We start from the raw sequence: 18,098 nt of genomic DNA on the forward strand, positions 1-18,098 counted from the left end.
ATATTATGAAGGCATAAAAGATAAGAAAAAAAGAATTACAAAGAAAACTAGTCAATACCCCAAAGAAAGATTGAGAATACTGGTGGCACTTCTTCATTGCTATTGTTTTTTTCTTGAAAGAAAATTATCAGATATATCTAAAGATAATTTGTTATTATTTTCAGGATTTGTGGCTTGCAATGCTAAAAATAAGTGAAAATCGGAGCCATAGATTGTGCTGCAACCGCTCTTCCAGCTTCTGAGGCCCTTGCAGCCCTCTTCCACAAGGAAGAAAGAAGGAGGGGAGGGAGGGAGGGAGGGAGGGAGGGAGGGAGGGAAGGAAGGAAGGAAGGAAGGAAGGAAGGAAGGAAGGAAGGAAGGAAGGAAGGAAGGAAGGAAGGCATTCCAGTAGTCCCTCTCACTGCTAGTTTATCTAATGTGGAGGACACTGACACAGCAATCTAATGCTCTGCACTTTATGTCTGGACAGCTGAGATGTAGCTGCAAAGACGTCATGCTGGCATCTCCTTAATGGAACCTAAAGTTCAGGAACGATGAGGAGGTATTAAGTAAGAGGACTCATTAGCATGGAAACGGAGCTGCAGTAAAGCAAAGCAAATATCTAACTTTGCAGTGGTTTCCAGTACATCACTGATGAATCATATATTGTATAAGTGAGCTGAGATTTCCACTGCTGACAGTATGGAAACACAAAGGTTCAGACAGAACCAACTTCTTCAAATCAAAAGGAGGGCTTGTGTGTCATGATGTCATTGTACAAATGTTGTCAATTAAGTAATTGAAAATGCATGTGATATCATTTCTCACCCCCAATCCAATTCCTCCACAGGCATTCATGAGACCATGGCTTTTTAAAGATTAAAATATCTTTCTTGTGTAGCATTATCCAGAGAAAGGGAAAAAAACCTTCTTCCTTCTGTTAATCAAATATATTTAGATTAGGAAATCAATCATTCCCAGTTTAGAGCACCTTTCGCTATTTCAGTCTTAAAACTGATTGGTTATTTAACTTAGCAGGACCATTCTGGGGATTAACGGATTATGATTTGAAGTGCTTGATATGTTAAAATGATATATTTATTACATAATATCTATAAACCAAATACTCATTTCTAGTGGAGAAACCATTCAAGTGTGAATTCTGTGGACGGAGTTATAAGCAGAGAAGTTCATTAGAGGAACACAAAGAAAGATGTCGAACATACCTCCAGAATGCTAGCCTCAGTGAAGCTGGTGAGCAGTTGGGAATTCTTTTTTTTTTGTAATATATTTTATTGATTTTTTAAAAACATAAATCACTTAATAATTACATTTGTAAAACAATCACTAACAATTGATTTCTATAATCCATAATCTACATAATAGTTTTACTTGATTTCCTCTTTTCCCAAAATATCCTCTTTTGCAAACATTGAGTTAATACAATTCTTATTGTTTTGATAGATAACAATTAGATATATAATTTTTTCCCCAATAGTCCTAAAAATAATAATCACATCAATATAATATTTCTTTTCTATCCAATCTTTCAGGTTGCCTTATCATAGATCCTGTTACAGTCCTTATTTTAATTTGTTTCTCCCACCAAATTCTAGATATTCTTACTGGTTAAGATTTACTCAAAAATTAATTACATTTAAGAATTTAACTCTATTTTTCCAAATGAACCATCTCACACTTTTACATTTCTTAAGAAATAGATAAAATAGTAAAAAAAAAAAGAAAGAAAAGCAAGAGTAAAGAAGCATAAAAATAACATACTACTTAAAATATATATCCCTCCTAAGGTAATATGTATTTATTTCCTAAATTTCTTATTCTTTTTAACCATAATTAAAAATATGTTTGATCTTTAAACATTCCATTTAATACATCTAGTCATCTAGTCCTTTAACTCTTATTCAAAACATTTTTTATTAAATTCAATCACATTTAAATATCTAAAACATTTCCTTTATCTAAGTCATTTCAACTTTTTTATATTACTCATATCAAGAAAGAGAACAAAAAAGGGAAAAAGCATACTATATTATATTTAGAGAATTCATCCCTCTTAAAGTGACATGTATATTCCAAAACTTTTCTATTTCTTTAATCATATTCAAACAAATGTTTCTTCTTTAAGTATTCTCCCTGGTAAGTCCCATCATCTATTTTCTTAGTTTTCACTTTAGTCTTTTTCTTTTGCCCAGTGTCTGTCTTAATCAATGTATTTTGATGAATCAGAAAGTTTTTCTGTATGTTCGTAAATGTTGCTGTAGATATAAAAAGTAAATCAGGAGAACTGTCTTTGTACGGGACTTCTGTCTTCCCATGTTTGTTGAAAACCTTTTTCTTTTTCTTTCTCTCCGCTTCTCTTATTATTTCCTTTCTCTCCAATGTTCCTGACATTTCTGCAGTCCATTTTATCTGATCTGTTTTCTTTTCCTCAGGTTTATTTTGTGGTCTTAAGGTATAAGTTGTTTTTTCCAATTCTTGTGAATTTATTTCCAATAGGATTAAATCATGCTTCCTTGTTTTGTTAAGTTCCATTTTTATTTCTCTATTCTCACTTCTATATCCATTTACCTGTTTTATCTGCTCCTTCTCTGTTGTTGTTTTCTGGGAATTTTTTTTGTTATAGAGTTAGCATGGAAATAGACTGATTTATATTTTCAAAGTTGTTTTGGATTTCTTCATGGTTTAAAGTCATTGTTGTTTGAATTAGTTGCAGTATACTATATATCTCCTCCTGTGACGTTTTTATGTTTTCTTGATATGTTCTTTCTACATGTCTCTGATCCATGATAGCCAAGAATTTGAGTTTTCCCTTTCCTTTCTTTTCTCTGTAAATAGCTTTAGAGTCCCAATTAGGTAGATATTTGTAATCCAAATAGTTCAAAACTATTTGCAACTATTTGTTTTTCAATTTCCAAAATAATCTCTGAAATGAGAGTCTTAAGCATTAAAACAATTTTAGATTCATCCAAGTTTAAGTTTTAAGTTTCAGGTTTTTTATTTATTTCACTTCCATATATTTTGATCCTCCATAAAAAGATTAATTCGCCACTTCCATTAGTATAAGGGTGGGGCGGAAATCCCCCTCCTTCCCTTTCGAAGGTATTTTGCTTCTTGGGGATCTTGTCTGGGAAATTAAATGTAAAAAAGAAAAGAGAACATCAAATTCCTCACCCACTTTCAAGCACACTGTTCACAGTTGTGCTGGTTAATGCTTTTGGACTTCGGTTGCAAGTAGCTTGGGCTGGTTGATGCAATATGGCCAGCCTTTCTCTTGTCAGGTTAGAAGGCTTTCCCCAAGTTGAATGGAACAGCCACTGCCATTCCAGAATTGCTGGAGCACCTTTCTTTCTTTGTTGCCTCTCCGGGGCGATTTAGACCCATTTAGGATCCCCTGGCAGGGTGAAATTAGCCGCAGGGGTGCAGAGAATCCACAAGGCTGCAACTGGTCGCTACCAGGCAAAACCGGAAGTCAGCAGTTGGGAATTCTTAATTGCTGTTTTGGAATAGTCTTGTTGGGAATCTTATTTCCCTTTTGCTGTAAGGAAAAACAATGGAACTGTGTGATTAAATGAATATAATATGGGAATTTAAATATCATAGAGGTAGTCCACGATCAGCCCAGCAATACAGTTGCTAAATGATGTGGTTGTTAAGTAAAATATGTCACTGCAATAGACATATTTCAGTGCAAATCTCACTTCTGCCATGGTAATTAAGTGAACCATCCAAGGTCATGAAGTGAGGCATCACATGACTGCAACGTGATTTTACTGCTGGCTTCTCTCAATTGTACCGTCAAAGGAATGGCATTTTTTTTAAAAAAAAAAGTCTGTCTTAAATGATAGGTAAATGGCATCTCAATTCAAATGGCTTGCTACTTCTACAGTGGGAATTTTTGGCTGAGGATATGGTTATTTGTTTGTTTATTTATTTACTTATTTATTTATCTATTTATTTATCAAACTTATTAATCACTCATCTCCTTCATATACACTTTTTCATTGCTGAATTAATAATAATGGTTGATTTACAATTGTATTTAGCATTTGTTAATATTTTATAATTTTCTAATTTATGATATCTTACATTTTTTTAAAAAAATGCAGAAATATGGATTTAAAAATCACAGGCCTTTGTTCAATGCAGTACTCCAAAATTCATGTTTGAAATTTGGCAAATAGGGTACTTTGAAATCTCTGATCATGTTTGTGTCAAAAATAATAGAACAGGTGGAATTATCAATATCACTAAAAAGAAACCTAGTCATTTTTTAAATCATAAATGACACAGGTAAAAAAAATTGAGGCTGCCCATATTCATGGTAGCTATATGGCTATATCAAAGTTAGCTGGTCTTTTGGAAGAGAGAACATGGGAATTTTACACACACACACACACACACACACATACGTACATAATTACCTAACAATAACTAACCTTTGTTTGACTGCTCCTCTGGAATTTGTTACTGATGATAATTTTAACTTTTGTGACCACAGGGCTGAAAGCATTGGGGGAAGGTAGGGACGTGCATGTAACATTGAATTCAAATGTGGCTCCCATGCTTGATTGGAGATTCATATCAGACCATTAACAGGTTCTCTTTTTCCGTGTTCCATTCCCTTGCTGACCACATCATTTGGTGTTACAGGAAACAGTGCCGTTCATTCAGGTCACGCTTAGCATTTCTGAGGTTTTTGTTAACCAGCTCTCTTGCTCTGAAAAATGTGAAACTATAGGCCTGGAATGACAAAAGTCACATGTTGGAACAGTGTGAACTGTCTCTCCAAAAGACTCACCACTGTAATAATAATCAAATAGAGAATCAAGGGATATAGAGAGAAATGGAATAAAGATCAGAAAAATACTTCTGATGAGATTAGTTACTTAAACTTACGATGACGTTTTTAGCTACTAATTCTTTCTATTCTTACTATCCTTTGATAGTAATTTAAGTTTGAATATCATTTAACATCACATAGTAGTTCTATAGACAACATTTAACATAATGTCATATGAAAGTATTAGAGATATTAGCTTTAATTGGCTTGATTGATTAAATTTAAATATATTAAGATTTGAAAAAATGGTTCACACATTTATTTTTTATAATATATCAGAAATATATTTTGTTGTAAACAGTTTAACTGATTTATTTTTATCAACTAATTTAAATCACATTTTCTGTTAATTTTAAATATTTGTTTTATACTTGCAGCATTATTTTACATTTTGAAGCACTACTTGAGTTGAAACACTTCAATTTTTTACTTTTCACAGTACAGCATTTCAAATTAAAACATTTTTTTTTGCAAAACACATTTGCAAAAATGTATATAGTTGGAAAAAATACATGCAAAATGCATCTATTAGAAAAATGCACATAAAATCATTATCAAATTTATGTATAGTTTAAAAAATATTAAGTATTCCATGTACAATTTTATAATGACCTTTTGATAATGTGATAAATTTTATATTGTATGTGAAATTGAAACATGGACATTTGACTTGGAAAAACGGGAAACCAAGAATCCACATGTTGTATCTTCGGTTCTTTAGGCATTAAGCGAGACGAGGTGTTGAAACAGCAAACAAGTTTATTAACCCAGAAGAGAAGCAAGCTAATGGCTTCTGCACAGCTATTTATACGGTTGGTCTCTAGGTGGCAACCAATAGGCTTAAAGTAACAGTTTCATGCCCCAAACCTAATTATCAGCCTGGAGAAAAGCAAGTCTGGCTCAGTAACACCAGCCGTTACATAACACAGAAAAAGTAGGTCAGACATTAAGCAAGTGATCAGACATTAAGCAAGTGATTTTAAACAGAAATGGCCAATACATTACACCCCTTCCCCCTAGATAGCTCAAACTCTCAATTGTTTGACATAATCTTTCAGATAATTAGGCAGCCTTCTTGACCGTTTAGAATGTCTAGGGGTTACAGGGATCTCCCGGTCTACCTGCTTGCCTGCCAGGCTGGGTAGACCAGGGCTCTGAGGTTCAGTGGAGTTGGAGTGACTTGAGTCCCTTTGGCTGGCCAGTCCCAGTCGGCCCAAACCAAAGTCTAATTGTGCAGCGAAGTCTGCAGGGCTGTCTCTCAGTGCAGTTTCCCCGTCCTGATCAGCGGATACAGTCTGTGTGTCCAGAGGAGACTCTTCTACGGCCATTCCCCCATCACCATGAGCAAGAGTTCTTTCAGAGCATGCAAGCTGCCCTGTTGGACCACTGTCATGCGGGCCCTGTGTTCGGCCCTTTTGGGAATCCTGAGCCAGCAACTGATCTGCTAGCCACTGAGGTAGCTGATCAATGTGCTGGTGAATAACTCTCCCATCTTCCAGGACCACCTCGTAGGAGAGTGGTCCTGACACCTTAACAACCTTTGCTGCCACTCACAAAGCCCCTTGCCCATAATTCCAGGTCCAAACCCAGTCACCCACTTGTAAACTTCTTGGTGTCTTTGGCTGTGCAGTGTCTGAGGTGACTCTTTCGGGGTGCAGCCTGTCCAGTTTGGTGATTAAACGCCTGGCCCAACAAAGCTCGGTTGGGCTCTTGCCCATGGTGGTGCAGGGTGTTGTGTGCTGGCAGAGTAGAAAATCGGCCAGTCTGTGATGCCAATCCCCTGTGACAATTTGTTTCAGGGATTCCTTGGTTGTGCGGACCATATGTTCTGCTTGACCGTTCGACGACGAGTGAAAGGGAGCTGACGTGGTGTGCCTTATGAGATTTGCCCTGAGAAAGGCCTGGAATTCTGAAGCGGTGAACTGAGCCCCATTGTCTGAGACTAAGACATCTGGAAGCCCATGTGTTGCAAATATTCTGTGCAGTACCTGGATGGTCCTAGCAGTAGTCATAGTGGGAATTGGTACAACCTCTAACCATTTAGAGTGGCTGTCGACCACTATTAAAAACAACTGTCTCTGAAAGGGTCCTTCAAAGTCAATGTGGATTCTTGACTACGATGTGTGAGTGTCCTCCCATCGGTGGACAGGAGCCTGCGGCATTTCCAGTCTGGATTGTTGGTATGAATAGCAACCATGTACTTGGGCCTCGATAGCTTTATCTAGCCATGGCCACCAAAGGTAGCTCCTCGCCTGTGCCTTCATTCGGACTATTCCCAGATGGCTTTTATGCAGAGACTCAAGAACATTGGGCCTTAACAAGCTGGGGACTATGACTTTACTTCCCCAAAGAATGCACCCTTTATGAGCTGAAAGCTCATCTTTCCTCATGAAGAAACTTTGAAATTCTGGCCCTGGACATTTGTCTACCCATCCTGTGTGAACCCAAGTTAGCATGCAGCTAAGTGTTTTGTCAGCTGCTGTCTCAGCAGCTACGTCTCCAGCAAGGAGAGGAAACTCTGGCAAGTCCTGTATAGCTAGGATGCATGCAGCTGGAGTTGGATCTGGCTACATGTGTGGCAAGGGTAATCTGCTAAGGCCGTCTGCATGGCCCATTTCTTTGCCCGGTTTGTGAATCAGCCTGTAACTGTAGGCTGAAAGGAATATAGACCATCTCAGCATTCGAGGAGACAGAATCTGAGGTGTCTGCCTGTTCGTAGTGAACAACCCTAGAAGTGGCTTGTGGTCTGTAAAGACCGTGAAATGGCGGCCATATAAATAATCATGGAACTTTTTAATCCCGGCCACAACGGCCAAGGCCTCCTTGTCAATCTGCAGATGACAGGGTCCTCAAATAATAAGCGATGGGAGACTGTTTCCCATCAGCAAACAAATGGGGATGCATCACACATGATGCAGACTGGCAGCTTTTTGTTAAAATGAGTAAGCACTGAGGAGAGCAGTGGTTTGACTGCCTGGAAACTACTTTCGTGGACATTGGTCCACTGCCACTGAGCCTTTTTGTCTAAGAGCTGGTGTAACAGCTCTGCCACTGTGGCCTTATGTGGGAGGAATGCGTGATAAAAATTAAGAAGGCCCAAGAAGGCTTGAAGCTCCCCTTTGGACCTAGGGCTTGGGGCCTGCTAAATTGCTTTCAGCTTTCAATCCACAGGATGAATGCCGTCGGCATCAATGCGGAACCCAAGGAACTCAGTTGACTCTCCCCCAATCTTGCACTTTTCTTTTTTTAATTTAAGTCCCACTGTGTGGAACTGCTGAAGGATGGCTCTAAGCCATTCAGCCAGAACTTCTGTAGACTCCCTGGCAATAAGTACATCATCGAAGTAGGGGCAGACCCCCGGAATGCCCTTGAGCGTGAGCTCCATTACTCCCTGGAAAATCCCTGGGGCTATACTCACCCCAAACTGTATGCGCTTGACTTTGAAGGCTCCCCCAATGGGTAACAATGGTTTGGGCGTCTGCCATGGCCTCGTCCACCGGCAGCTGTTGATAGGCCTGCACCAAATCTAATTTGGCAAATATGCGGCCACCTTGCAAAGACACCAAAATATGATTGAGAACTAGCACTGGGTATGCATGCTGTTGAAGTGCCTGGTTAATGGTGCACTTATAGACAGCACATATGCATACTTCTCCATTGGCCTTAAGTGGTGTTACTATGTACTCCCACACCCCACTATCTACGGGCTGCAATAACCCCTGACTGACCAGCTTGTCCAGCTCTGCATCGATTTTGGGCTTTAAAGTGAAAGGCACTTGACAAGGCTTGACCCGGATTGGTGTTACCAGGGGATCAAGCTTGAGAGCTATCAGAGGGCCCTTGTACTCTCCTAGGCTTGAATTGAAACCATCCACGAACTCTTGGCAGACTGAAGACAAGTCTGCCGCCTGTGATTGGTGAATGCCAATTACTTGGATGCCCAATGCATCAAACCAATCAAGCCCTATGCGGCTCGTGCATTGGCCTTCCACCACTACAACATCTAGTGGGCCTGTAAACCCCTTGAAATTCACCAGAAGTGTGCCTTCACCTTGACCACCACTTGGGAGTTTTGGAAGTCTATGAGCAGAAGGTTAGATGGCCGAAGTTTGACCCCTCTGTTGCTGCAGTTGCATATGTGCTGGAAAGTTCCTATGAAGATGATGGACATGGCTGAGCCTGTTTCCAGTTCCATTTTGCATGGAACTCCCTGAAGCTTGACCTGAAGTCGAAGCTTCTGTTTAAGTGGGCAGTAGGCACCAATGTGTAACATGCTCCTCCAGCTGGAGCAGAACCCTATTCGGTGTTGCCCCATGGCCCCGGTACCTCTGCTCAATGAGTCTTCCTGCTGATGGTCCCTCGGGTGACCTCAGCAGATGGCAGTGATGTGGCCTGGTTTGCCACATGCCCAGCACGTTGCTGTTTGGAATTGGCATTCCGTGCATTGATGGTGGCCTCCACAGCCCATGCATCTAAGGAATTGAACAGCCTTGTCAACTGGCCATGGTCCCTTCTCCTTGTGCTTCTGTAGCTTGTTGACCTCATAGTCAGAGTTGGTGTCCTCCATCCGTTCGGCGTCCTCATGGTGGATGGCTTCAGTGCTTGAAGTGCTTTTGGAGGGCCGCAGGGCTTTAACGGCCCCTCTGGTGGCTTTGTTCACCATGACCTCCTTCAAGGCCTCTTGTAGTGAGAGGGTCTCCTTGGCAAACAGTTTTTGTTGGGAGCTCTCTGTTCCGGAGTCCACAGACTAAGCAGTCTCTTAGTCTCTCCTCCAGATCTGCAACATTGCAGAGTCGGGATGCTTGATGAAGAGTGGTGATGAATTCTGTGGCTGTCTCGCTGGGCTGATGCTCCCGCTGCTCAAAAGCATGCCTCCATGCTATGACGGATAATTTGGTCTCGGAGATTTTTCTTCAAGTCCACGTAGGTGACGGACTCAAGCGGCATCAGTATGACCAGGTTCTCGGCAATGTCAAAGGTGGCTGGGCTGCACATGCAGAGGAGGGTTGCGGCCTTCAGCCCATCTTCGCTGACCTGGTTGGCCCAGAGGTAATTTTCGACGCGGGAAATGTAGGACGCCCATCTCTCGGGGTGTGTGATGTTGAACTCTTTGAGTTTCCCCACTTTTGCCATGGTAAGTTGCTTGCGTTTCTTGTTGCTCGCGTTGCCTTGTGTTGCTGGCTTCTGCATAGGCCCTAGGACAGATCCTTAGGGCCTGATGGTCTCCAGCGTGTCTTGCTGGCAGACCGAGGGGGGGAAATGCGGTCCCTGCCAGCTTTGTGCTGGCCTCACTCCCTAGTGATTTCAGACTCTTGTGATGAAGCAGCACATCCCGCCTTCGTCACCACTGTTATATCTTTGGTTGTTTAGGCATTAAGCAAGATGAGGTGTTGAAACAGCTAACAAGTTGATTAACTCAGAACACAAGCAAGCTAATGGCTGCTACACAGCTATTTATATGGTTGGCCTCTAGGTGATGACCAATAGGCTTAAAGTAACAGTTTCATGCCCCAAACCTAATTATCAGCTTGGAGACAGCAAGTCTGGCTCAGTAACAGCAGCCATTACATAGCACAGAAAAAGTAGGTCAGACATTAAGCAAGTGATCAGACATTAAGCAAGTGATTTTAAACAGAAATGGCCAATACATTACAACACAAGTGACAGATTTATCCATCTCTAGTTTTAAGTCAAGAAGTATTTTTGTCTAGTTGCATTTACATTAAATCAGCTTAAATAGAGCTGATTTTTTTAGATGAACTTGTGTGCATATTCTTTAGTGTGGAGCTTATTGAAATTATACTGCTTGAAGACAACTCCAGTAAATTAATATTTTCCATGTGATCTGAGCATTTTCCCCCTAATATGCAAGCCACATGGAAATATGTACTGTGAGATTGTACATTATTCAGAACTAATTAAGTAATCAGTTAACGTCTTGAACTGTTTGTATGTTGAGCTTCAAGTACAACAGAGAACACTTGTGAAGTAAGATTTAGTGAAATAACTTCCCAAAAACTAAAAGTCTTTTAGCCATTGCAATGCACTCTACAATTAAAAAAAACTATATACAAAGTGTGCATGAGATGAAAAATGGGCAAAAAAATACATTCATATTTGGAAAATGTATCTACTGTTTTGGAGGACTGGAAACATACACAGAAAAGGTCACCCAAAAGATGTTTGGATTTTGGTGTGGATTTTTGAATATTTTGAAATTAAGGAAAAGTGAACATCCCATACTTTTCTAACTGATGCAATTGTTTCAAGAGATTTTTCGTTTTTAGTATACTTAGATCCTAATATTGTCCATTCCAACCAATATTCCAAAATTTGAAAAGAATTCCAAAATTGCCCAAATTGGAAAATTAACACTGATTGTTGGTCAGTATATATTTAATACTATATAAAGCAATATAAAATAATTTGTGAAAAATATTCATTTACCTTTCCCCAAAGGGCAAGGTTTAATGGCTCCCACTATTGATATCTGAAGAAACCTCTCTTTGTATTTTATTTATATTATATGATACTACTGAGTTATATCCTTTGATATACACATACCTAGATATCCAATGGATATGGTAAAAATTTAGAATTGATGTTCTTTAAATGAATGGCTAACCAAATTTTCACCTATAGGCATTAATTCTGATTTTGGAACAAATTATAGGGTATCCTGCTATTTTATCAAAGGCATCAATTGTTTGCTTCAATGCTGGGATAGTATTATGAAGTTTAGAAATACACAAAAGAATCTCAACTACAAAACAAAATTGAACGTAGGATTAGGCATTTCTGAAAATTTATGTGCATTATTCTCCCACAACCCCAGTCCTTGAATTGAAAATAGGAATGAAGTTGCATACTTTGGGGGGTGGGGTTGGGGGGTTGTTGTTAGTTTTTTGGTGCTTTGAAGTCAGTCATGACATGTGGTAACTGGGAGAATGACTGGCCCAGCTGGCTTCATGCTTAAAGCAGGACTGGAACTCACATACTTTAAGTGCCTACCCCAGGGGTAGGCAACCTTGGCTCTTTTATGACTCATAGCTGACTCAGGAATTCTGGGAGTTGAAGTTCATGAGTCATAAAAGAGCCGAGTTGCCTACCCCTGGCCTAGCCTGATGTCTTAGCTGCTACACCAAAGAGAATGATATATAGTGTGCTGTATAGTGGGACTGTCTTTTTTTTGGTCAAGATAATGTCCTAAGAAAGAAACAAAAAGCCACAGTGGTGATTAATCATATTCTTCCCCCTCACCAGTTCTGACAAATTTTCCAAAGCACGATTTAGGAAATGCGTGTTTTGATGGCCCTATGCCTTCAATAGATGGCACCTGACCTTCGCTCCTTCCGATGCGGTCTGAAGACCCATCTATTTGAACAAGCCGGCCTGGCTTGATGGGGGATATGCTGGGGTTTTAATGGGGATTTTTATATTGTTATTGATTGTTTTAGCTGGGCTACTATTTAATTCTTTTTTAATTTTTGTATTTTGTATTTTTTATATGTGCCCTGTTCACCGCCCTGAGTCCTTCGGGAGAAGGGCGGTATACAAATACAATACAATAAATAAATAAATAAATAAATAAATAAATAGCACTTGCTGTGTAAAGTGCAAGTTGGCAAATAAAGTAATCTGCCTTGGTCCCATTTTTATGATTACTATCACAGCCAATTCAAATACCTCTGAGTTTAAAACTGAGTTGACTAAACATGTCAAGGGAGAACTTACAGAGCAATAGGCACAATATTATGGTACGGTATTATGTCTCTGTGTTTGAAGCTTTTAAAGCACTTCTTTCTTTCTTGATAAACCTCTTCCAGTGGGGCAGATCATAGTCATCTTAGCTACTCTTGGCATAAACAGCAATGAGTTTTTGAGCCATCAATCTGGCATCTGTGAAGAACAAAATCTCTAGTTTGACAGGTCTTTGAACTCCTCCCAGTAAACTCTTCTTACAATGCTTAACCTAAGGAGCTGAAATTCTGAATGGATGGTATTCCAAGATTTTCTGTGTTTTAAGTCCTAACATATTAGAATGAAGTGGTTTCTGAGTGTGCTTTTGCTGTGAATGAGTGACCTCGAGCATGTTTAGCATTTGATCCTATCTTTCAAACGAAGGAAAATATCTTAAGGACACTACTTTTTAGCAAGTTTGTCTGCTTTTATAAATCTTCTCATTAAGAAACTACTGATAAACCTATTGCACTCAGAAGAACATAGTTTGAAAACCACAACTACAGATTACCTTAGTATTGCATTAAATATAATTGGTAAGTGTTATTTCAGGTCTGATGAAAGAATGTTAAGAGTATCAACAGTCATTCAAATAATTAAACAAAAAAGACTTATGAGATTCTTTTCTGCATTGCAATGTATTGCTTTTGTTTTGCAAACTTCTTGTTTTATTTTTCTAATTTAAAAAAGAGAGACTGGACTGAAATGCATAACTATTTTATATTATAAAATGATGATAGAGTTTGGGCACCAAGTGCAATTCATCTACGGCAGGAATGCAAATAAATTTCATATCAAAACAAACAGGAGACTTACTGCTCTCCCCATCTCCTGTGTAACACCTGCTTAGACTTTTAATGGAACTTTTTTTTTTAGCTACACTCACTTTTTATTTCTCAAGGCTAAATATTTTCAATTCTTTCAATTGCTGTGAAGAGGATGTAGTTTCTAATTCCCAAGTTACCCCCCCTCCAGATTTTTCTATCTTTTTAAAGTGCAGAGATAACACTCAAAACTAAATACAGATCTTAAAATGAGGGATGCCTAATGTGGAATAAAGTGGAAGTACTACATTATAGTTTTGGAAACTATACCTTTGTTGATGTAGCCTAAAATTGGACTTAATGTTTCTGCAGCCAGATGCTATTGACTAATGTCTGGGTTTTTTTTTAAATAAATATTGTTGCTAAGCCACATTTCCAGTCTCTTTGATGCACTTGATTCTTGTTCCCTAACAGGACTTTGTAAAGATTGAAATTTTGTTTCAGTCTTCTAGACAGAGGTTCTCAAATACAGTGATCTAGCATGATGAATCGGTTTGCATAACCCAGTACATGAATAAAACTAATTATTTCATTTGGGTTAGGATTGGGCAAGAAATAAAAATACTACTTATTTATAAAATAACTCACGTATCAAAAAAAAATATGCTAGAACTTCACAACTTAGAAATCATTGGAGATTTAAAACTGTTTCTTTTAAATGTCCAGGATAAATTTGCTTATTTCTGAAGCCCAAACCAAGCAATATTTATTTTCAAATAAAATAACACATTTTTATATTATTAATTTATGAGACAAAATACAAATATAGGCAAAAACTTAATTCCCACACTGATTTTAATTGGTGTGTGGATCAGGTGATTATGTTATTGTAACTTACTCTCTCCCTACTTTTAACTCAAGAAAGTCCAAAAAAAAGAATAGAAATGGATGGGTTTTTCCCCTGAGCTTTTACAATCATGAACTTCTTCCTTTAAATCACCTGCTCTTAAATACTAAAGCTTGCAAACCACTACAGCCTTTAAACTGGGTTTGGTACTTTTCCTCCATATAGTCGCAGTACCATAAAGTCATTGCATGATCATCTATTTCCTTTAGACTCTGATACTTTAAAATCTTGTCCCCTATTCTTGAACTTTCTCTTCCCTGTAATCTGATAGCTGCCTCTCTTCCTCATTCATAATTCTAAGATGGGAATTGATGGTCCTGCTCAAGGCATGATTATTCTTCCTTAAAAAGTCAAATGTAATGGAGGTGGGTGGGGGGAAAAAGTGAAACTACAAAGAAAACAAAAAAACATTAATCTTTATATAGGCTCTGGAAGTATAATATTATTTTTTTGCTTTGCAAAAGTTTTCATTGAAGTGGTAAGCCTGCTCATGAGGAACTGCTGAGAAGACATTCTCTCAGGAATCTCCCCCAATCCATGATCTTACAACTCCTCAAATTTTTTGACAAATACTTTGAGAAGCTGTTGTAGAGCTTTATCAGCAGATCTGATAAGCATTAATTCTTTCCTCAACCAAAAATCATTGAAATACAGGACTGAACCTCGTTACACTCCACTCGAGTTCAGTTTGATCAGTTCATCTTGAAGCAGATCTGTTGATGTTAGAGCATGATTGTTGATTGTTCTATGTATTTACTTATTATGGTTATACTTACAGTAAGTAGCTGCTAATCAGAACAGCATGAGGTACTTCACCTACCCCATTGCTGAAATATATTACAAAATATATTACAGATGCAGCCTTGCTATAATCCACTAATGAAAAATTAGATATAGGTAATCTGGCAAGACTGATTGATAAATCCAATGTATGTACCATACTTTTTTAAAGGTGCTCCCAGATATTGTCTGTTTTACATATTTTTTTTTACAAATCATTTCATAAAAATATACTGTGGTTAAAAAAAATCTAGAAAAATGTATTTAAGCTTTTCTTCTCCAAGATGTATCTTTGTTTTTAGGGGACATTTTATTTAATTTATAAAGGATTGCAATATAGAGGGAGAGGAAGCTTTTTATTCAGAACTTTAAAAAAAATATTAGATAAATTAAAAGACTATAATACAAGGTTTTGCTTCAAAAAAAATGGGCAATAGGAATATTTTTGGAGAGGAAAAAAAAAGAAAGCCCATTTGGAAAAATCACCTTATTGCAAAAATTATATGTATTCAGTCAAGATCAAAATAAGAACATTTCATCTTAAGTGTAGGCAAATTCTAGAATTTAATAAATAGTTTGGGACTGAAGCCAATCTCAAGAGACTGGAAACTTGCTTGGACAATGGCTTTTCAAAATTATGATCAACTCAGATTACAAAATTCTTGCTAATGTCAGTGTACTATATTTCTCAGCTAAAATTATGTCCTGTTTATAAAGTTAATAAAGGAGCAAAACATCAAATGTTAGGAGGTAAAAGTATCTGAGAGTGTGGGGGTGGCCTGGCACCTGTTCCCTAGGGTTTCTTAGACAGCTCATCACAAGGCCAACCCCCCATTCCATTGGACTGTCAAAATGACCAGTGCCATCAAATTCCTGCAAACACCAATTATCTATGCAGGAAGTCTAAAATTGACTAAAACACAATTTCAATAGTTTTACTTTTTCATCTGCATATGAAAGTCACTTCTTACATGACTGCAGCCGGCCCCTATGCCTACCAAAGCAAATTGACATGTTTACGCCAATGCTACAAGGTTTCAGTTTTATACATTTTGTATGAAGACATATAACTGAATGAAATGAACTGAGTGTTATCCTTGGAGGAGGAGGGGGTTGCCATGTGCTACTGCACTGAAAGGAGTTGGAATATAGCTGCAATGGAAACATTCACTAAGACTCACAAAATATTAAGAAAATGGAAAAATGGGGCAGTTTTATTATGGCAATTATTCCATTTACAAACCTACCTCCTTGGTTTGGTTGTGGAGCGGCTCATTGTAATAAAATGTGATAAGAACATTTCCTAACCAAGAAACCCCCTACATTCTGTTGTTTTGTCCTCATGGTGCTCTAAACCCTAATAAAACAAAATATGATATACTATTTCATTGAAATTAAGAGAATAATGCATTGTAGATAGAAATTAGCATGTGTTATTAACCCAGCCACCATGAAATTTTGTTGTGCGAGTTTATTTTTTGCTTATATTACTGCTATAATCATTATTACCACGATCCCTTGTACATGGAATAGTCTTCGAGCAGTCTATTCTTATTAAGTTTCTACATATAGCCTAGTGATAATATACTGCAATCTTGAATATTACTGTTACAATTATGGTAATAATTGATATTTCATAGGTGGCGATAGTAAGATTTCATCAGTGGATCGGCATTTCAAGGGTTTGAATATTCACCATGCGCCCGTGCCTCTTACATCTTCAGGGGCCATAGGTGTCTTGTTATTGCTCTCAAAAATCAGATGGAAATTTGGGTGGGACAATATCTTCCTCTGTGTTTCATAAATTACCAGGTCTTGTTCATTAACAAGAGGAAGTGTATAATCTAGATGTTAATTCTGTGAGGCTTTGTGAACCTGAGAACTGCAAAATTTGGATGTGTCTTCTGTTTTGCTCCAGCTCTGCTGACCACATTAGTGAAACGGAGGTATGAGAATAAGAGAGGCAGAAGAAAAGAAAAAAAAACCCACACAATTAATCCCATGCAGCTCTGCTAAATTAATAGTTGTGGGCGTGTAGGTCTTCCTTTAAAACTTGCTTTTAAGGACTTCATTCTAATTTTTCTGTTTGATTTTCCCAATCTAGAAAGTTCAGAGAGAAGGCACATCAGAAGTGAAATGGGGACTGAGCGGGCCCTTGTCCTGGACCGCTTAGCAAGCAATGTTGCCAAACGAAAACGTTCCATGCCACAGAAATTTATTGGTAAGGATGTTTTTAATGGACTCTCTTTTGCGTATAGTCATTGAAAGCAGTGGAAATATGACATGGTTCTTCTTCTTACGAATAAATTCATAAACTTGCATTTGTTAGACAACTGTAATATATCAAATAAGGAAGAGCCATTACTGTATTTCCTTCTTCCCTCTTTACAATGACATGAATGGATTTATATGTATCTGTGGCACATGCAGACCAGCCCCTGAAATATACAGAGCAGAGGTTTCTGGATGATATATGACTCTTTCAGACCACAAAGCATTAGACTGAGAATTGTCACTGATTTCACAGTATGTCAACTAATCAAGGCAGCTGCAATACAAAAGATCCTGGTACCAAAGTATATGCAGCTACTTCAAAGCAAATAGTTCTGTCTCCTTTCTCTTATATTGGGGGGGGGGCATTAATTCTTCCTCCATGAAATAGACATTATAATAAATATTTTTAGCAAAATTGGTTTTAGCCGACTGCCTTTCATTGATAAGTATTTGTGAATTTTCAAAAGCTGAGCAATAAATTTTTTGAAATATAGAATAAACTGCCACAAAAGTAAAATGTCTCATTCTTTACCATTGTCAGAGAGCAAGATGAAGCAGTGTTAAAAGTAAAGTTACTGCAGAGACATTCTGTTTGTTGATTGAGAATCATTTTCTACTATTTACTAATTAGATAAACTGAATATTGATTCAGTAGGGAATTTTTTAAAATAAATATTATGATTGTTAGGTCACATCAGTTGTTTGTACAATTAAAACTTATTGATTAGCATGATTGTTTATAATAAAATAATATCATTGTCATTAATACTGGCTTTTAAAAATATGTTTATTA

General features: G+C 37.8%; 1 protein-coding gene across 1 annotated transcript in view; it reads left to right on the top strand.

Moving 5' to 3' along the window:
• The window catches only part of IKZF3 (IKAROS family zinc finger 3), a 54,664-nt gene that overhangs the window by 24,981 nt on the left and 11,585 nt on the right, over positions 1-18,098 (top strand). Inside the window, exons 6-7 of the mRNA XM_083376448.1 lie at positions 1,117-1,233; positions 17,136-17,252. Coding sequence (XP_083232574.1) covers positions 1,117-1,233; positions 17,136-17,252 — 234 coding nt within the window. The remainder of the gene's footprint in view (positions 1-1,116; positions 1,234-17,135; positions 17,253-18,098) is intronic.

The sequence above is a fragment of the Vipera ursinii genome (assembly GCF_947247035.1).
Source record: "Vipera ursinii genome assembly, chromosome: Z".
NCBI lineage: Eukaryota > Metazoa > Chordata > Lepidosauria > Squamata > Viperidae > Vipera > Vipera ursinii.